Below are 21,274 nucleotides of genomic sequence, written 5' to 3' on the forward strand. Positions count from 1 at the left end.
GTATGTGTTTGTGTCTTATACCAACAATATTATCTAGCAACACAGTGTTTGGGGCCTGTAAGTGTATTGACAGGTATCTGAGGGTCTGTTTCAGTCTTGCTGACCACCTCTCTGTAATGCTTGCAAGGCTCACTTATGCCAGGTTTCATGAGAGACCAGTGGTTCTCCCTTCCTTTTAGGAAGGAGCATGTGGAGTGTGACAGAGGAGATGTCTGGTATGCTCATAGTGAAGATGGACATAATCCCATGGAGCTGAGCAGGACCTGCAAGTCTCAAGACTGTTGCTTGGTTGTTGACATGATCAGCTGCTTTTCCATTCTCTCTTCCCACTTCTTGAGTGAAATGGTTAAGGAAAAAGTTGGTTTGCTCATGAAGTCATGAATACTGTGTGTCAGAGTTATTTCCAAACTAGAAGTTTGTTCTTGTACTAAAAATGTATCAGAAGTGCTGCTTTATTTTAGTCTAGTCACAAATGAGTAGAATACTCACTCCCTTACAGGCACTGGGGGAGTTTATAGGGAGTGTGTTGTGGGAGGGGAGGATGGTGAGTGCAGACAGGCAGAATTTAAGGTTCTTGATTGGTCCTTCAAAAGTCTGTTCCTTATTTGATGTCACAGGAGTTTGCATAGCAGTTCTTGTACCACTGTGTCCATTCTCTGGTGCTGTGAGCAGCACCCATCTGAGGATTTCATTTCTGCACAAATCATCATTTATAATCAAGTGATTGACATTAATCACAGTAAGCTGCTTTGGGCTTACTGGGGGCACAGTGTTCTCCTGGCCTTTCTTGGATGATAACAATCCTGTTAGCTCTTGCAGCTCCCAGGAAATACAGGATGGTACTGTAGATCAGACCTTTTCCATGTGATGGCCATGGGCTTTGCACATCAGCACGTCTTCCCCTGATTAGGAATTTCTGTTCAGAAAGGTAACAAAGCTGAAAACCTCCTTGGATCTGTTTTCTTTCCTAGCAGGAGCTTCAGAACAGGTTTAAGAGCCTATTTCCTAGACAGGATAAACTTGTTTCTTTGCATGATGCTTCAATCCTAGAACTGCCACGTGAAGTTTAATCTTGGTGCTGACCTGTTGTTCATTTGAAAGGGTTGCAGGTTCTAGAAGTGTCTCTAGGAATCATCCTTTCTGCCTGACTCTTTGAAATCTCCTGCTTCATGTTGCTCTTTAACAAGATCAATAGAAAACAGTCAGGACTTGGGGATGGTTCTGGGCACTGAATGTAGTTCTGTTCTCTGTTTTCTTTCCTCCACATTAGAAGAATTTACTTAATAATAAGACAAGGGATCAGAAAATGGCCACTGCAGGATCCACTGCAGTGCTGGCAGCTGCTTCTGGAGAAATCCTTTGTACAGGGACATCTTTATTAAATGAGTTTAACTGTACTCTGAGCTTCACCTGCAGAAGTTACCTTGGCTAGAATCAGAAGGGAAGCCCTGGGCCAGGCTGCCCCATCTGGGTGTCTCCTACCCAGAGGAGGGGACGTGTCCAGTCTGCACTGCTGAGTGTTGCCTGTGACAGGTCAGAGAGGCAACAAGGGCAGGAAGCACAGCAGAGGGTGGAGACTTCACCTCCCTTCATGGATTGAGCTGACATCTTTAGTTCCAGCTGAATGTGATTCTGTAGTGTGGCTGCTTGTCAAACCCTTGAGCAAGAGGATGCAGCCTTTGGCTGAACAACACGCAGGGTCTGGTTCAAAACCTTCCAGCTGACCAACTGCTCTACCAATGACTATAAATTGCACAGAGTTATTGCCTCTGCAAGAGCAAAACCCAATTCACCAGTTCTGAGAAGAGGAACTACATAAAAATGGGGATGTTTCCCTACAGGGAGCATGAGCTCATGTCTCAGAGAGGTAGGTGAAAGGGTCCCACTGTAGCAGGTGAAACATTAAAATGCAATGAAGGAAACCAAAGCTGAATTTCAGGAGTAATAAGCAAAAAGCCACCAAGTATTTTTCAAACACATGCAGAGATCTGTAGGACAAATGGGTAATCAGCACCTAGAAAGATCACTCAGACACCATAAGGTTTCATGGGAGAAATTGGGTGAGTTCATTACACCTCTTTGCCACAGAGCAGTGGAAGATGTGTCTGTGCTGATACCTTTCTTCACAGAGGTCTTTTATTCTGAGCCATCAGTAGAATATGTTGTGGGACAAATGAAATGTCTACTAACAGATCTCCAGCACCAGAAACTAGGAGAAACAGCATCATTTTCTTTAGTCTTAGAACCATTTTTTTAGCTTCTATGTGAAGGATATTACACAGTTCTGGGCTGGAGTTTGACTTAGGTCTCCTGTCCCTTTTATATTCCAGAGAAGGTGTTAACCAAGACCTGATACACTTACCACCCTGCATCACTGAGCAGTTCATTGAGCTGTTGTGTCAGTACAACCCAGAACAGGTTTTGGACACACTTAAAGTTCTGGAATGCTGCAGACTGGAAGAAACCATCCAGGTAGGAAAGACCTGTGTAAGGATAGGGGAAGCATTCACATCAGCTCCTGCCTCTTGTAAAGTACTGTAAAACTGCTTCTCTCTTGGTTATGGGTTAGGTCCTGTGTACTCTGTCAATCCATTTCCAACACTGTCCCCTTGAGCTGCAGACCTGCTCTGCTGCAGCATGATTAGCTGTTATTAACATACTGAGTGTGGGTTTAGTCTCAGGGTTCAAAAGGAAAACATTGTCAGTGCTCTGAGGCTACTGAGTAGCTGCAGAATAGAGATTGGCTGTGCTCTTGTTGATTAATGCCTTGAAGGTAGGTGAAATCATGGGCCTGGGGATTTTAGACAGCAACACTGCCAAAATTTGACTGGCACTGGGAGAGACACTGTTCCCTTTGTGAAAATGTAAACAATCTGGCCTTGCTCTTTGTTTATACATTGATTGGGGGTTTTAAGAAGACTTTAATGCTGATGATGGCAATACTAGAAGCTGTTGAGAAATAAACACAACGTAGCCAGTAGTAGGGGAAAGTAAGAGCACTGCTCAGATGGGGGAGCACCTGGAGACACAGTCCTGTCTGACCTGCTAGGGCTCGTTTTGCTGTGGAGGAAACAAACCCTGGCACATTTCCTAAGACAGGTGATGCCTCTTTTTTCCCTTTTAACTCAGATAACCCAGAAACATCAGCTTCATGAAGCTTCTTTGTATCTGCTGGAGAAGAAGGGAGATATCCACGGTGCCTTCTTGGTTATGCTTGAGGTACAGTACACTGGAATCCTGAATGTGGCATGATGGCTCGTGTTAAGGGTTGGTACTGGCATTGGCTTCTCAGTTTGTTTCCCACTAGGAGCCATGGAAGCATTTACCTTCTGTCAAATACCAATCTGTTGAGTTGTCTGCAGGCTCAGACAACCACTGTATTTTTCTGGCATATCTTCCAATAGCCAGCAGACAGCAGATGCTGAAATTCAGTTCTCTTAATCAAAGATTGTCTTTCAATTCCCCTTTTCCATATTTGGAAAGACACTTACACTATGTTAGTCACACTGGAGGAGAAAATGAGGAGAAGCCTTTGTAACCATACCTTTTCAAACCACTTCTGTTGGGATCCTGCAAGTTGACTGTTCTGAGTTGTCTCTTCTGTTTCAGCGGTTGCAGAGCAAGTTGCTGATGCTGACGCAGGAGGATGAAAGTAAGAGTTAGCGAGTTCAATTCCATTTTCTATTAAAAGGAGAGAAACACAAAGATGTGAAGTGCACATCTGCCTGACCCCTGGCATCATGAGATCCTGGTTCAGGTCTCTAGGCACTGCAGTGGCACTTTTCACGTTGGTACTCCTGTGACTGTGACAGTTGTGCTGATGACACCTCCTCACTCTGTCACTCTGACCTCTAGCAAGATCAGAGTAAACAAAATGCCATGGATTTTCATGTGTGGTCAGCTGCCCTGATAGCTTGTTCTGATTGCAACTCTTACTGGCGTAGAGTAAGGAAAGGGAGAGGAAACTTAGACACAAACCACATCTAAACCTATCCATTCAAACTCATTGCTGACCTCCAGCTGGGATTATATATAAACAGTGATCAGAGACATCTGCAAGTAGCTTTTTTGGAAGCAAACTTCTCAGAGAAATAAGAATGTTCTGCTTCAAGAAGATGACTAGATGCACAGGTGCACTGTTCACTAGCCAAGGGGTTCACAGGCACCTCATTAAATGCACTGCCTGTATTTGTTACTTAATTGTACCCTAAAGCACAGCTTAGGACTTCCTTATTTGATTACATGAATTGTTCTGTATGCCCAATTTATTGTGGTATTCACAAAAGGTGCCAAAAAATCTCACCCTGTTTATAGAATGGAATTGCTTACTGTAGAGAACAGACTGTAGATGAACAGCATGATTTTAATTTTGGGGAATGGTTGGGAGTTAACATATCTAATAGCTTTTATAATTGCTATTTGGTTTTTCTTCCCCAAAACCTTAGGCTTATCTGACCTCTCCTTGCTAGAAAATATTGAGGATACCTTAATGAAAACAATTGCCCTTTGCCAGAGAAATTCACACAATTTGGACCAGCAACAGCAAGAGGTAAGGCAATGAAAAAAACATTCATTAAAATCAACAAAGGCCTCTGATTCTCCTGAAGGTTCCTCTTCACATGCTTCTGTTTTTTCCCCAATCTATTGGATACTGATATGTCTTGAGCAGTCATTGGTTTCTTCTGCCTTGTGCTCTTCTTGCAGTGGTACGAGTTTTAGACCCACAAGACAGGAATCCTCAGTTGTAAGGGTGAGGCACCAAACAAAGTGCACAGCAGTAGTGGAGAACCATTTTTAGCTCCAGTTGAAATTTTGGCTTGAATGGCAATCAGACACTAACAAAGGGACAGTAAGATCTGAGACAGTTTATGGTGGCACAAAGGTGATGCTGCAGAAGATTGCTGCTCTGAATATATTCACACATCCTAAATTTCATGTCAGCCTGGTCTGTGAGGAGTGGAGACAGTACAGCTTGCTTGAGCTCTTGCAGAGATAACTGGATTTGCTTGTGCTGAGGTTGCATTTCCATTTGGCCCATGTCAGTGGCATGGAAGGCATCTTTACTCCTGAGATTAGGCACAACTTGGGTTATCTGAACTCAAAACTGAGAACGTTCATCCCTTGTCTGAAGAGGTGGCCTGTCTGGAAGTCAGGAGTTTTGTAACTGCTTCCAAGCACTGTCCAGTGTATGGCATGGCCTGCTTGGTTTCTTCCCTTAAATGATTTTATTGTGCCACAGGTGGCTGCTGTGTGTGACTGAAGGAGGGTCTCCATGCACACCCTGAGTGCTTAAGGCCCTAATAGGGGCATTTCAATTACAGCTTCCCAGGTACAATATGATGTGAATTTTCCTAGCTCCTGTATCCTACCTGGAGAATTTGGATGCCTCTTTCCAGCTAGGATGTGATTACTGTGCTGCCCATTCAGGAAGCAGCTGCTACACAGCGCGTTTGCATCTTACGTGGAGAGGCAGTTGTGAAATGAATGAAGGAGAAGTAGATGCTTGTCACAGATGAAAGCAGAGAATGGGTAGCAACAGGAGCCAAAGGTCTTCTAAGAGCCCAGTTGGTCTCAGGTACAAGCAATCTAGGCTGAGGGCAGATCCCATAGTGCTTTGCTCAGGGGTTATGCTTCAGTTTTGTCCCATTGCAATCCTGAGGAACGTAGTTCTGTTCTTCAGAATGTGGAAGCAAGTCTTTGGGAATGGGCTCTGACGTTAGTCACAACTCATTTTTAGTACTGCTGAGTTCTTAACTGATTTTTCCTGCCTTACTGTTTCAGGCCCTCTGGTTTCCCTTGCTGGAAGCTATGATGTCCCCACAGAAATCGTCTGGTTCTTCACAGTGTCCATACTCCGAATGTGAGTATTTGCCTCCTCTAATGAATGAAGAGAAGAAAAGCAGATTTGTTACTCTAAACTGCAGTGGCTGTAGGACTGAGCTCAGGTTTGGTAGGCTGCAGCTGTCAGGTGCTTGTTGTTCTTTCAGTCCTGAGGGGAAGGAGACCCTACCACAGCCCTCACTAATAAGCTGGTGCCATTGAGGATGGTCTGTTTGAAAAAACCAAGGTGCACAGCCTACAAAGGCTTTCTAGGTTGTAAGTAGGTTGCAGTCTGCACTTTGGGAACTTCTGACAGTCCACTGTCATCATCCATGCCTTGCCTTTTTGTACACTTGCACCTGGCTTTGGTGTATGAAGTCAGTAGAACCTGAACACAGCAGCTAACTCTCTGCTCCAGTTCGGGTGCCCTGAGGCTGTTGTGGGTGTCAGCAGCACATCCTGAGGCTCCTCTCTTTATGGGAGACTTGAAACTAGTTACAAAGGGGTCTAGACACTGTGGTTTTGGGAGAGAATAATATCCTTTGGTCTGTTCCAGCCCTGTGCTCCACAGTGATTGTGGTTGTGTATGGTTAAAGGATCACAGCAGATTACAGAGAACTGTGGTGGTGATCATGCTGTCCATCCTCACTCTGTTTCCTTCCAGTGACCATTATTACCTATATCTAGACTCTCTCCTGCAAAGATCAGTAACCCAAAACCAAAACTCACCCCTCTTCCCTCCACTCAGCTTTTCCAGAATGTCCACTCCATTTTTGGGCCTAATGCCTGTAGAGAAGTAGTCACGTGAAGTGACACCAGAAGTGATGAAAGGATGATACACTTGGATCCTGCACAACACTTTTGGGTTTGTTCTTGATGTGCATACTTTCCAGACTGCTTTAACTAGCACAGAGAAGCTGAATTGCTGTGTCTGTGCATTCTCAGCAGTGGCTCTCGCTGTGGGGAACTGGAGATCTAGGAACAATTTCATGCAAAGTTTAATGCTGGGAAGTCTTAAGAGTCTGTGGGACAGACAAGGCAATCAAACTGAGGTTTGGAAGTGGTTGGACAAGTGAATGACAGTGCTACAAATAAGTCTCAGAATGTGAATGTTTCCTGCAGGTAGGCTGTGGGAGGGGCAGGGAGAGGCAGCACCTACCAAAAACTTGTCAGCATCCACTCTCATACAAAAAGCTGCGTGTGCTTAGTGCAAAACATGTGCAGAAGCCAACACATAAAAGCCATTTTCCAAGTGTAAGACATGAACTGAAATAGAACTCTCTCCATCTGAAAGACTGATCTTTGTTCCTTGAGTCCTGACGAGCTTGCTGGTGGCCCTTGTGTTTGGTGTTTCAGCTTTGAAGAGCCTGACAATGCAAGTGCTCAACAGCATGGCTGCATTTATCGCTCTTCCTTCGATCCTGCAGAGGATTCTACAGGTGAGTTCCTGAAGAGAAGCAGCTTTTACCAGGCTGTGTAACTTCTGCTCAGTCATTGAGAACTGCTGAACGTGTTCCTGATGTGACAGAAGTTTCCAGGTCGTTGGAGATCAGAGTACCTGATTAATTACCTGCTGCAGAGTGTTTCAGTTGAGCTGGTGAGACAGAGGTTGGAAGAGCTGATGGAATGGCCTGAGAGACTTGATGTTGTAGGAACATGCAGACCTGTGAGAAGATAATGGAGCTAATTTCTGCCAACCAAAGGAAGTATTTTCTCAAGGCTGCAGTTCCTTTGAGCTGGAACTTGGCAGATTTAGGGCCAAAGCCACTATGAATTTCTCAAACTAGGAACTAAATGTGTTGAAGGCTAATTATCTAAGGCCCTGGGGTGGACAGCTGTGGAAACACTAGAGCAAAGTTCATAGGCTTTGGAGAAAGAGATCACAACTGGGCCACTCAGACTGACAGTGAGGTGTTATTTCAGAGATGTTTCTCAGTTAGCAGCAAACCTTCTTGTAGAAGAGCTGATTTCAAACCAGGACCTTGGGTTGGGTGGTCACAGCAGATACTGAGTTGTTAATTTGCAAAACAGATGAAAGATGAATTTGGGATTTAATAGCCAACCTTGAGAAACACAGCAAATGAGTTGGAAAAGTTGTCTGTGATGGGGGTGGGATGACTGAAGGGTTGAGAAGGTGCTGAATTACACTTCAGGGTTCCTGTTCCAGATGAAGAAGAAAACACAGGGAGGGGCTCTCAGGTTTCACAGGGTGAGCACACACCCCTGGCAACTCACTTGTTTGATCTTAACATTATGCACAGTCTTGGATTTTGGACAAAATGATAATTAAAGACAGTGAAAGATGTTGTAGGGGAGTGGATAGGAAGCATGGTCAAATGAATTGTGGTCTTATCAAAGGCAGAAAGTGTGGAGCAGACGTGATGGCTCTTCAATAACTCACTTTGCCTAGTTTTAGCTGGGGCATTATATATAGTTTCCAATCAGCCTTTGATGTGTCATGTGGGCAGGAAATGATAGAGAAGCTGTGACTGAACAAGTAGGGAGGCTGACAGGGAGGCTTTCCTGGGTTATGTTGAGAATTACCAGGATGGGGTGAGAGGCAAAGCACTGACCACTGTGAAGGTGACAGAGCTGGCTGGTGTTAGTGTGAAGACACTCTTCTCCCATAAGATGCACAGAAATTCTTGCTGCAGTCTTCAGATGCTTTATCCCATTTCTGTTCTCAGCAGAAATAGAAACCCCCTCTTCTAGAGGCTGACATTCACATCCTGAAGGCAACAGATAAGTGAAAAGTATTTGCCAGTTGTACAGGGAAGTGGTTGGTGTGATGGCACCCTTGCAAAGGGCAATGGGATGCTTACAGTGCATCAGGTGAAGCACTTTCACTGGGGACAGAAAGGTGTAAGGCATTATTTAAAGCTGGGTCACTGGGTTTGGAGGCAGGGGAAAATTGTTCCTGCTCATCCTGACCATTTCCCTGGTCAGCTTGCCAGACCCAAGCTGACAAAATAGATATTTTAACAGGCATATTTTACAACTGGGGCACAAAAGGGGGAGAGATGAGGACTCCTCAGAGAGAAGGACTGAAACCCAGGTAAAGAACATGAGTATCAGAACTTCATAAAATAGAGGTAGCAATTGTACTTGTTAGATGAAAGAGGTGTGGGGAAAAATAGTGTCATGAAACTCATTAGAAGATCCTAGGGAAGGGAAAGTGGTATTTGTTTACAGGATCCCTTAAGTTTGCCTCAGCACTCCTCCTGTTACAGATTCCATTCCCTTGCTCACAGTCACGTGTTTGCAAACACTGGTGATGTGTGGGAGTGAGTGATCTGGCCTGGATCGTTTGTGAGCAGTGGGGAGGCTGTCAGCCCCTCACTGCATCTCAAGGGGTCCTCTGATGAATGAAGACACCTTGGCTTTGGACAGCTTAGTCGTGTCCTTCAGAAGCAGTTGGTTGTTACAAGGTGGATTTTCAGCTCAGAATCTCCCTTAAGCTCCCAGTCAATCATAGGCCAGATTGCTGCACATGTGTATTTCACACAGAGGTTCCAATCAAGAGAAAACAAGTCCACAAGGCCTTCAGTGCTTGACACACTCCCCAGCTTTGCAGCTGTCCTTTGTTACCAAGACAGATCAGACCTTTCACTTAACCCTTTGTTCCTGTGCTCAAACCCCCACTTTTCCATCCACACTGCCTTCACACCAGCTTTTATTTCTAGATTCCTGAGATTGCACTGCTCTGGGTCACTTTGGCTTGTGTGTTTGTAGCTGTTCAACTGTTGCTTCAGGGCTGCCATGAGATGCCTGTGGGAGATCTTTGGGTTTTGTTTTGGTGCACAGCTTGGCCCCTGCAAGAGTCTTGCTCTGAATTGAGCTGGGAAGATGGTGCTGAGTGTGTCTGGCTGCGTGGCCACGTCCTCGGTGCCCAGCTCAAACGTTCAGGGCTTGTGAACCCTTGCTGTGTTGGGGATCAGGAAAGAACTCCCCCTGTGTTAGACAGCAGGAGACACTGGATTTTTTGCTTCCACATGTAGTGTGACCTGTCATCTGCTTTCTTGGATGATCTGGGAGTGCCATTTAGGTGCCCTCTTGGAAAGAATAACACCAGGCACGGATTCATGGTGTTTCCCCAGACGCTCTGTCTCAACAGCCTTCTCAGCTGGAGAGCTGTTTGTTGCCCTTCAGTGGGTGCTCCCTTTGCAAAGCTGTGTCGTTGCTCCTTGAAGCCATGCAAAACTCCAGGCCCTGGTGACCAGCCATTCCGCTTTGGCTCTGAGCAGTGTGTGGCACCTTGTTCAAAGTGTCACTCACGTGCTGCTTTAACTGTGACCATAAGCGAATTCCTAAACGAGCCCAGGAGAACACAGAGCCTTTCCCAAGCCCTCACAACACTTGTGTGAAACCCAGGATTGTCTGAAAAGGCCCTCAAAAGCTGTTCCAAAGGAGGTCAAGTCTTGGTGGTAGAGCATTGATGTACTGGAGCCGCAGGTCTGAAAGGTAGAACAGCTGCCCAGGAATTAACTGGGGGATGTTTTGTGAAGTGGGATGACATCAGTAGACTGAGGTAGATTATCTTGCCTTTTATGAAAAGGAATTAGAGCATTCCAATTTTAGTGGACTGTTTGTCTTCCTCTTCTGGGCTTAACTGCTTATAGATTATACCTCGTGCAAATGTGAACTTTACAAGCAAAACGCTTCGCTGAAGGGCACCTTGGAGAGGGCTGTGACCTGACTCCTCAGCTTCTCCTAGCAAATAGGTGGCTTCCTGGCATCTGCCTCCCAGAGCACATGGACTCAGCTTTGTAACTGAAGTCACATGAAATAATGTTGAATGTATTTATGGTCTTTCTCAGCCTCAATAATGCTGTGAAGTTATTTAGTAAATAGGAAGTCTGGAGCAACTGTATGAGGAGAGATACTCAGGGGCATTGAGAAAAATTCCATGTCATTAAGGATGTGAATGCTGCCTGAAGAGGGCTGAAAGGCTGAGTGTTTATTCCCTTCCAAAGCTGAAATCCTTCAGGAATGCTTTGTAAGTAGATGGCAGCTGATGCCTCTTACAAAATGGAGAAGCCAGAAATTGACAATGTACCTGTAGGAACCCCAGCGTGGGGAAGGGAAGAACCTCTAAAATCTGTTACACAGTGGAAACAGAAAGACCCAAAAAGCCTTTGCTTCAGGTTTTGCCATTCCTGCTTAGGACCCTGACTGGTTTGGGGTTTTATTTTCCAGTCCTGAAGGTCAGTGCTGGGATTTCTGTCCAATGGTTGCTCTGTTCCCTTGCAGATGGGCCAAGCTGCAAATGAATGCAGTTTTCTGAGTTCACAGAGCATTGATTAGCACAGCTCTGTGAATGCTGCTAGCAAAGGGAATGCTGCTTCCCAGAGCTGGGAAGAAACTGGAAATGGAGGAGAAAGAACTGGCTGAAAGGCTGCATGAGCACCTCTGCCTTGCACCTGGACACCTGCCAGCTTTTCCTGATCCGCGTGCTGGTAGCAGCACGGGGCACTGAGTTCATCTTTGCCTTCCCATGCTGATTGCTGCCATGTCCCCAGGGAAATGCCAGTGTGGAAGCTGTAGCTGGCATCTGTTTCTGGCCTGGTGCAACCTACTGTGATTAATGTGCCGTCCCATGCAGTGGATTTGGAGCGTGCATCAATTCCAAACACAGGCAAAATCTATAAGGTGGAATCCATGAAACTATTCCTCCATTACAGTGATCCCACGAGGCTCTCGGACTGTAAATGTACTGGGGGCTGAAACCAGCAAATTGGAAGAAAGCTGGGAAGGTGAAATTCCAGCTCTGGATTTGATGCTCAAGACAGGCAGAGCTGCAGCCCAGGAGTGTGAAGCGCTGGCCTCAGTGGCTCTGGCAGGACATGTGCATGGAATTCACCACTGGTACTTGCCTGCCAGGCTCAGTATAAGGCTTTGCTAGACCTCTTCAGAGGAAAGTCTGTTCTCTTCTCACCTGCCATTCTTCTAGAGCATGACTTGAAAAAAAATGCATGACTTGAGGAGAGCTAAGCAACTGCAAGCTGGCCTTCACATTCATGTTCCCTCCCTGGAAAGCTGCAGGTGGCTCTTTCATTCCTCCCTCTTCATATCTCTTCTTCCTCTATCCAGACAATGAACAAGTTGCTTTGAAGGTCTCTACTTGCAGCTTGTGGAGTCTGATTTGCTTTATGTAAACAGCTGCATTTGTGCAGCTTGTGAGTTGCTTACCTGCTTGAATGTCTCAGCCATACACTTGAGTGCTTTAGAAAAGTAATGTGGTGGGTACAGGAATAACTTGCTGGATGTTATGGATCACATAGATGCTGCACTGGAAGTCCCAAGTGCCCTGCTGCCCTCCATAATTCATGTGGTGACTCAGTGTAGTGTACTTTCTACACTGATGCTTTTAAATTATGTATGCAGAAAGAAAACTTGGGGTTGTTTGAGGTACCAAAGAAACACAAGGAAGTTCTTCCCTGTTGAGGTGAGGGAGCACTGGCAGGGGCTGCCCAGATGGGCTGTGGAGGCTCCTTCTCTGGAGACATTCCAACCCACCTGGATGAGCTCCTGTGTGCCCTGCTCTAGGTGGTCTTACTGCAGCAGTGGGGTTGGACTGGATGAGCTTTCAAGGTCCTTTCCAACCCTTAAGATTCTGTGGCTCTGTGATTCCATTTGTGATGCCAATCTGGAGGAAAAAAAAAGAAGGAAATGGTCATGTCCTGTGGTTCATCTCCAGCTTTTCATTTCTTCATCCAGGATCCAGTTTATGGGAAAGGAAAACTTGGAGAGATTCAAGGACTTGTCCTGGGAATGCTGGACACCTTTAACTACGAACAAGTAAGTCAGGTGCATTGCTGTCCTGTCTGCTGCTGTGCACAGGGATTACTTTGAGCTGTCTTAGCCTGCTGCTCTCTCATTTGCCATTGCTCCCTGCAACACAAAGGAAATGGACAGGCAAGTGATTTCTGTTCATGTGTCTGGGGAAGGGGAATGAGTTTGTGTTGTGCACAGACAGATGGCAAGTGAAGGCGCTGGTAGCTGCACAGAGAACACCTCTGTAGTTCTGTTCTATGTTAAATGTACTGGAAGGATCAACATCTGCTTTTTCTCCAGCTCATCCTGCAGTCAGGGATTCAAAGGCACAAACCCAGTATGTTTGTGCAGTTTTAGAGAAAGCTTTTTCAGCTAGGCTGTTTTGACACTTACAGTGGAGAGATTTCAGCTTTCTCTCACTCCTGCTTTTCTCTGTCCAGTCTCAAATCCCAGACAGTCTCCAAACTTCAAACACCCCTCTTTTCCCCCAAAACAGAATGTGTAGTCTTCCTCCAAACACACCCTCCCTCATGCTGCCTACAAGGTGGCGTGACCATCCTAATGCTGCTCAGGCCTCCATGCAGCAGCATCCAATTGGAAAGGAGGTGGGCAGCAGCTTTAGTGCAGAGAGCTGGACACAAAGAACCATTATCTGTGAGTTCTTGGTGCAGGTCTGCCCTGAGCAGCATTAGGTTCTCTGCCATTGCCTGGCAGCTGTCTGGGCCAGGCTGTGCTAAGGGCAGAGGTGAACCACTGGTGCAACCTCTGCAGCCTTTTGTGAGCTGCTGCTACAGAGCACTGATAGATCAGGGACCAGAGCAGCCAGGCCTCGTACCTGTTGTTGCTCAAAGAAGCACTGACTGCTAAAAAACAAGGGTATTTTGCTTTTGGCTCTTCAGAAATGGAATCTCTGTTGGGAAGAACCAGCAGATGAGAAGTTCAGTGGGTTTTTTTCTTCACATTTTAATTGCAGTAGTGCATTTTGGCTTTGATTTTTATCAGCATGTTTCTCCTAAAATGGGGAATGTAAGGAGTAGCTTAGGAGGTAGAGGGGAAAAAAGGGGGGTCTGGTGTGGAAGGTGACAAAATGAGCCTACCATGGCCCTTTGAATGCTCTTAGACAAAAAGCAATAAAGGACTTATCCATTGAAGAGTGAAAGGGTTTTGCATCCAGTAACACTCGATGAAAACAGAGAGAGAGAAGCAGTTTTGTTGGGTTGGTTTTGCTCTTAGTAATCTGCTAAGCTGCTTGTTATGAGGGATGGATCAGTCTGCAGTTTCTGCAGCCTGGAGATGACAAAATTGACCTAGTTCTTCTGTATATTGTCTTCCACACAGACCCTTTTAGAGACAACTACGAATCTTCTAAACCATGATCTGCACTGGTCCCTGTGTAACCTCAGAGCTTCTGTCACTAGAGGGCTTACCCCAAAGCAGGATTACTGCTGCATTTGTCTACAGCAGTACAAAAGAAGGCAAGAAACTGATGATGAAATCATTGTTTTCAGGTACAGTTAAGGAGTAGTTGATCATATTGGTCATTTTCAAAAGAAAATAACGGGGGGGGCAAACCCACCCCCCAAAGCTGCTGGTCCCTGACTGGCACGAGTAATGGTGTATCTTCCTGTGAGCATGGATCCCTGCTCCCTTGCACTGTTAAAAGGGCTGGCTAACCAAACCCATCCAAGCCAGCCTTCTTTGCATGCAGCCATCTCTTTCTCAGCTGGAAAGAATTGCTTTACAGCTCCACGAGAGCTGCTCAGTGAGCTCAGCAGATCTGTCATCTCTCCCAGCAGTGCAGGTTGTGCAGCTGCAGCAGGCTGGATTCATTTGCCTGTATTTGCACACCTCAGATCTGCTGCAGGCCTGACTGTGTGCTCTGACATCTCTGATACTCCTACCTGTGACCAGGTGGCTGTAAAATAAGACAAGGTTGTGATTACCTTAGTGCTATGCTCTGCAGCTGTGGCAGGACACAGGTGTCTGCTGTGAGTTTTGCCAGTCTGGAAGTGCTACAGGAGGGTCTAGGGGTACACACACCCTGCTGATGTGTGTTTAAGCAGCCTTGTTGTCCACTGACCCCTCCAAAGGGTAGAGCTGTCAGGCTGCATTACTCTGCTTTCAAAGCACTAAAAGAACTCTCCTTTTTGCAGCTGTGGCCACTTATATCACTCACTGTGTCTGCTGAGTAAAGAGTGTGGGACGGTAACAAAAGGCCTGATGAGGTGGATGTGCTATAAATGCAACTCAAGTAACAAGGGAGGAAAACTGAGTGAGAACTTCTCAGAGCTGAAAAAAGGAAGCGGACCATCCTTGGCACAGGTAAGGTTTGTGAGGTGGTTCCTTTTCCAGTTAACTTTGAGCAGTGCTTATGGACTTCATCACTTCATCTTCATGTCTGCCCCTGCTTCCAGACGAGCCTGTGATCAGGAACTGTCAAACAGCATCAGCAGCTCACATTTCTGAATGGCATTTTGCTTTGTCCATACCAGTTTGTGGGTATATAGAGCTGTGGAAGTAGTACAAATTTGTTCATGCAGAAGACCTGGGCACTCCTAGCCAGCCTGGGGGGAAGCTGGATGCCTGCAGCTGGTTGTCTGATAGGTGCACCCACCTCTCTGTCTTGTTTCTGAGAGCCACTGATGGGCCACAGGGTCCAGTTCCCTTCAGACTCTTTGTAGGTGTCTTGCACTAAAAGCTGGTATGTGGTTGTGGCTGGATCATGGAGCCCTCATTCTACCTTCCTAACAGATAACCTGGCTCTGGGTAAAAGATCTAGAACTGATTTGACTCACTAAGTGCTTGCACAGTGTTGTAAGAAGCTTGTGTGTGAACAAGACCCATGCACCTAGATTTGGGTGAGCAATCAGATAACAACTCTGTATTTATCATCAGTATTTGTGTGCAAGGGGTTTCACCATCCCAAATCCAAACAGCCCAGTCTCAGTGTGCATGTTTCTGTCTCTTCCCTGGCATGGTACTATGGATTGTATCCAGAAAGATGGCAGGTAGCTTGTTGGCACGTGGCATTGTGAGGTGATGAGCCCCTCTGCCCTGCTGATAGGCTTTGTTCCTGAATGCCTCCAGGTACTTTATGTGTTTGTGACTGCACAGATGCATGTGAAGCAATGTTTTCCCACTTTGGAAACCAAAGTAATTCAATCTTGGAGTAGTTGAGCTTTCTTCTAGCAGATTATTTCAATTTCTGCCAAATCAATTCTGATCAAAAGATAGCTAACAGCATTAGTCAGCTGCCATCAGCTTCTCTGTTAGCAAGAAAAGAGAAGCTTCCTGCTTGAAGGGAGTCTTGGGGGGAAAAAATCATCTCTGAGGGATGTATAGAGCACAACACAATCTCTGCAGTCAAACTGTGTTAGTTTCTTATATGGTGACAGAAAGAAAAGCTTTCCCAGGAGACTGTAAATCAACTGTGGTCTCCTTGCAATGGATTCAGCAGCCCCAGAGTTTACCCTGAACACTTCCAGTCCCAAGGAAGGTGTGCAAATGGGTGGGACAGGCCAGGTTTGACTTCAATGATGAATGTAGTTTTAGTAGTTCATTTTGCCTTTAAAGTGCCTGATATTTTATACCAATGCCTTATAATCAAAGGGTGTCTTGTGGGCTAGTCAGTCATAGAAGCTCTGTGTCTCCCCTTTAATGCCAGTCTGGACGTACCTCAGAGCAGAACGAAGCAGAAAATGCTCCAGATGACACAGGGATGGTCAGGACAGGGAGGAGATGTGATCTGTGTGTAAAAGTGAGGGGCTGCCTGGGACTCGTGGCTTAAAGGGAGGTGTGCAGGAGCTGGATGGGGAAGAGAAGGGGTTACAGCACAGATCATCCAGCACTAGCTAGAAAATGACCATTCCAGACCATCTGAGAGTGCTGATGCTTCCCTGCTGTCTGTCATGTGCTCTTGGCAGAGGAGCCCATGCCTTCCTGCTCCACACACACACAGTCAGCTCTCAGAGCTTGGCTCTGGCTCATCAGAGCCCCAGTGTTGCTTCAAGCCCCCCACCCTCCTCCTCCTGATGTCCCATATCCTCTGCAGGTTGGTGATGTTCCTCATATATCTGAATGACAATATTGAACTGTTGTACTTGCATGTGATTAAACTGTTGCATAGCCAGATCTTTAAAAAGCTGAATATATTTAGACTTGGCATCAGCCTGCAGTCTCCAGCTTCTCCAGGAAGTTTGTTCATTAACAATTGCCACTCAGTAGGGTTACTTAACCCTGTGAGGTGAGAATTCATCTGGCCAGGCAGCAGTCTGGGATACAGACCAGGCTCTTTCTCCAGGGAGAAGTGCTGGGAGTGTGGTGTGGAGGAGATGGATGTGTGCACTGCCTGGCCCCACTGGACCCAGGAGCAGGAGGGTCAGGAGAGTGACCTGAGGCACAGAAGCGTGTGCTGGAAGCAGCCTGGTATGCCAGGGCTTGGTCTTGAGCAGCCTCAAGTAAATGTAAGCAGAGGATTAAGCATGAAATCAGTTCCACTCCAAGTGCTGGTTTTGACATAGAATCACCAATCATTTGGGTTGGAAAAGCCCTGTAAGCTGCTGCAGTGCCAGCCCTGCCCTCACCCTGCCCAGCCCAGCACTGACCCTCAGCACCTCATCCCACAGCTTTGGGATCCCTCCAGGGCTGGGCACTGCCCCAGCTCCCTGGGCAGCCTGGCACAGGGCTGACACCCCTCTCAGGGAAACAGTTCTGCCTCAGCTCCAGCCTCAACCTCCCTTGGTGCAATCTGAAGCCATAATGGCCCTGGCCTGCACAGAACTGAGGTGTGTTTGAAAGGTGCATTTTGTGCAGCAGCTGGTGGATGGTGCCTGGGAGAGGACGTGTGGGCAAGTCACACAGCTGAGGGGAGAGGAGATCTGCAGACCTCCCCTGACCCAGGCCCTGCTCTGCTGCTTCCCTGACATCTTCCCCAGAGATCTGTGGGGAGAGTATTGCTTTGCAACCACTGTGAAGACCCAGAAAGCTCAGTGTGTCTCTTGGCAAAACCTAACGTGTTCTCTTCTTTGTTTGGGTGGGTTTTTTTCTTCATAGTGAAATCTTCAGTTTACATATTTATTTTCTTAGCAAGCCTTGAATTGGGAATAGCTTCATACTGAGAAATGCCACTGAGCATCTGGAGTGCATTTCACAGTACCAGTTCTGCTCTGCTGAAACAAAGACTGTCAGTTTGAATTTTGCAGCGCTGGTGAGATTTAGATGTGCAATGACAGTCCAACAGGCAGTGTTTTCTCTGTCCCTGCTTTGCATGCCTGGCTTCAGTAGCAATTGCCTTGAATTCAGGGCAGGTGGAGAGATGCCACGAGCCAGCACTGAGCCGTAATTAAATCTGCTGATAGCACTTCAAGTGGAGCCTTCCTGTGATGGAGGAATTAGACATTCTGCCCCAGCAAAGGGGAAGAGCAAGAGAAAGGCAAAAGGGCCTTTTATCTGTTCTTATTACCAAAGGTTTGTGCTGTCTGTGCTATCCCTTAAACATTGCTGTCTTCCCTTGAGAGCTGGGCAGAGAGGAACCTCCTGAGGTTCAACAAGGACAAGTGCAGAGTCCTGCATGAGGGAAGGAACAACCCCCTGCACCAGGACAGGCTGGGGATTGACCTGCTGGAATGCAGCTCTGCAGAGACAGACCTGGGAGTCCTGATTGATAATAAACTAACCATGAGCCAGCAATGGGCCCTCGTGGCCAAGAAGGCCAATGGCAGCCTGGGATGCATCCAGAAGAGTGTGGGCAGCAGGTCAAGGGAGGTTCTTCTCTACTCTGCCCTGGTGAGGCCTCATCTGGAGTCCTGTGTCCAGTTCTGGGCTCCTCAGCTCAAGAGGGACAGGGAACTGCTGGAGAGAGTCCAGTGCAGGGCCACCAAGATTATCAGGGGATGGAACATCTTTCATACGAGGAAAGGCTGCGGGAACTGGGGCTGTTTGGTCTGGAGAAGAGGTGACAGGGGAGATCTTATTAACATTTACAAATATCTAAATGGTGGATGTCAGGAGGTTGGGACATCCCTTTTTCTATGGTATTTAGCAACAGGACAAGGGGTGATGGGATGAAGCTGGAACACAAAAAGTTCCATTTAAACATAAGAAAAATCTGTTTCAGTGTTTGAGTGAGGGAGCCCTGGCACAGGCTGCCCAGGGAGGGTGTGGAGGCTCCTTCCTTGGAGCTCTTCAAGACCCACCTGGACACGTTCCTGTGTGACCTGATCTAGGTGAACCTGCATCTGCAGGGGGTTGGACTGGATGATCTCTAAAGGTCCCTTCCAACCCCGCCATTCTGTGATTCCTGAAGCTCTTCTTGGGCGTAAACTGATTGTCTCTCCTGGCCTCCTTGCCTTATATCATAGCATAAATGAGTGTTAAGGGAAATGCAAGCTTGTGGTGTGTTTGTGGTGGTTTTTCAATCTAATTTGAAGCTTGCAGTGCATTTCTTTTTGCACTGTGCTGTTTGAAAATTGGCTGAGGCATATCAGGCAAGAGCTGGGCTTCTGCCTAAATACCTGAGTGAAATGCTCCTGGCATCTCAGTCATTGATCTCCCAAATTCATTTGCCTTGTTTCAGTGAGCTAGTTGTGTTTATTCTGCCAGCCTACACGCTAGGGATCAGGGAGGAGAACAGTTGTGGTTCTTGGGCTGTAAGTGCTGCACCAAATGCCATGACCCCCTGAGCTCTGGTTATTCCATGCTTGAGGATGGGCCTGAGTTCCAAAGACACCATTGTCAGTGCTGGCCAGATGGCAAGTATGTTTTATTCAGGACTTTAATCCTGTCAAATGACACCAGGGTGGACAGTAAATGTGTTCTCTAGTTAATCCAGTTTGTCAGGCTCTACCTTTGAGCTGTCCTACACAGCCTTCTGTCCAACCTGGAGCTTCTCAACCAACATCCACCTGTGAGGTGTTGCTACCACACTGTATCACTTAACTGCAATGTTAAACATCCCTCTATGTGTGTCTGCTTTCTGTTGGATGAGAGTGAAGGCTGAGGACACATTGCTTTTCACCAATGCTTCTTTTAGAGTGGAACAAATGTTCCATGATCTCTGTCAACCAGCAGACAAAGATGATTTTAATGTTTTCAGACTGAACTGTAACTCTTTCCCTTTGCTGTCTACAATGCAAAGTCTTGTGCTGTGGGACTTGTGAGAGGTGAATGTGAAGCAGAAGCAGTGGACTTTGGACCTGCCTAAAGCAGAGACCAGTGAGACTGGCTGCCCTGTGCTGCTGGTGTTGCTTGGGGAAGAGCTGTGTCCTGGTTTCAGCTGGGATAGAGTTACTTTTCTTCCTAGTAGCTGTTCTTGGGCTGTATTTTGGGTTTATGCTGAAGAGAATGTTGATCACACAGTGATCCCTCTTAATAAAACCTTTCATATCTGGAAGGATCTGTAGAACAGCCTCATTTAAACCTGGTGACAGGTTCCCACAGACTGCACCAGTGTGTGTTGCCAGTAGTTCTGTGCAGTGTAGCGTGGTGCTTGACAGCCCTGTATCTGCTCTCCAAGGAGCTGGCACAGCTCATTATCATTGTGAAATTGCAAGCTTTGTCTCTGCAGATCTGCCTTGGAGCACAGGCAGGAAAGCAAGTGTAGGCTTTTCCATCTGGTAGGAATGGCTGTAACCTCACTGCCACTTCTGGAGGGGCCACTGCTGCTCCCCTCCCTGCTTTGTACCCATTCCAAGCTGAGGAATAACCAAGGGGCCAACATTTGAAGAAGGGTACAGATGACTAGTTTCTGCTGATGTTGCTCTGAAGGATAGCAGCAAAAGAAATAGAAGTGGAGGTTTTGCATTCAGTTCGCAGTCCCCTGATGGGAGAGTATGAGAGAGAGTTCTGGCTGGTTCAGGGGTGAGTGCTGGAGCTGAGGACATTGCTGGCTCTTCTGGAGGGTGGCTTTCAGAAAGGCAGGTGGCAGGTGAACATCTGTCTCTTGTAAGTCAGTAGGGATATGGTTTTTATAGTTCAGTGTAGGGATGTGGTTTGGTTTAGTGATGGGCTTGTCAGGGTAAGATGACTGGTTGGACTCAGTCTTTTCCAACTGTAATGGTTCTAAATCCCAAACACTGCACCTCTTGAGTCTCTTGTGGTTGACTTGTGTGTGATGCTGGTTAACAGCCTCTTAGCTCGTGGTTGGAAAATGCCTTTGTGCTTGACACATCCATCCTCTTGGGCTCAGGCACTGAGCTGAGATCAGCTGGAGCACAGGGCTGTTGTGCATCATCCTTGTGTGGTGTTTAATCCATGTGCTGCTGTGCTTCCCTCAAAACCTACTACAGCATAAATACATACCTGACCTGCTGGGCCATAGTGTCCAAGGAGGATATGTGTGGTTTGTGTTTATCTTGTTAATCACAAACAGTGTTGTTATTGCTCCTTTGGCTGAAGGCATCAGCAGAAGTCCAAGGGAATGTTCCAGTAGTGCCTGGTGTAGGCACGAGCTGCTAAACAGATCAGCTAGCAGAGGGACAGTGGAGTTATGCCAGTGTGCCTCTGGGTAATTAACAGACAGATCTCCTTCCAGTCACTACACTATCCCACGTTGAAGCAGCAGTGAGTCAATTAGAGCACAAATAAGCCTGTCTGCTCCCTTGCCTGGAGTGGCAGGTTTGCTCCTGAAGTTCAGCAAAGTTCAACTGGAAATCAGAGACATCTGCCTCCCCTGTTCTGCTCC

At 46.7% G+C, this 21,274-nt stretch overlaps 1 protein-coding gene across 5 annotated transcripts in view; it reads left to right on the plus strand.

Annotated features, from left to right (window-relative positions):
* Window positions 1-21,274, plus strand: part of VPS8 (VPS8 subunit of CORVET complex) — a 76,842-nt gene that overhangs the window by 49,835 nt on the left and 5,733 nt on the right. For 3 of the 5 annotated variants that reach the window (XM_062005771.1, XM_062005773.1, XM_062005776.1), the window contains 9 exons: window positions 2,331-2,472; window positions 3,130-3,219; window positions 3,610-3,652; window positions 4,446-4,549; window positions 5,782-5,860; window positions 7,177-7,259; window positions 12,538-12,618; window positions 13,933-14,102; window positions 14,748-14,916. In XM_062005771.1, the coding sequence (XP_061861755.1) occupies window positions 2,331-2,472; window positions 3,130-3,219; window positions 3,610-3,652; window positions 4,446-4,549; window positions 5,782-5,860; window positions 7,177-7,259; window positions 12,538-12,618; window positions 13,933-14,102; window positions 14,748-14,916 (961 nt within the window). The other 2 variants (XM_062005775.1, XM_062005774.1) reach the window with 2 other exon arrangements.

The sequence above is a fragment of the Colius striatus genome, chromosome 12 (assembly GCF_028858725.1).
Source record: "Colius striatus isolate bColStr4 chromosome 12, bColStr4.1.hap1, whole genome shotgun sequence".
In the NCBI taxonomy this organism is placed as follows: domain Eukaryota; kingdom Metazoa; phylum Chordata; class Aves; order Coliiformes; family Coliidae; genus Colius; species Colius striatus.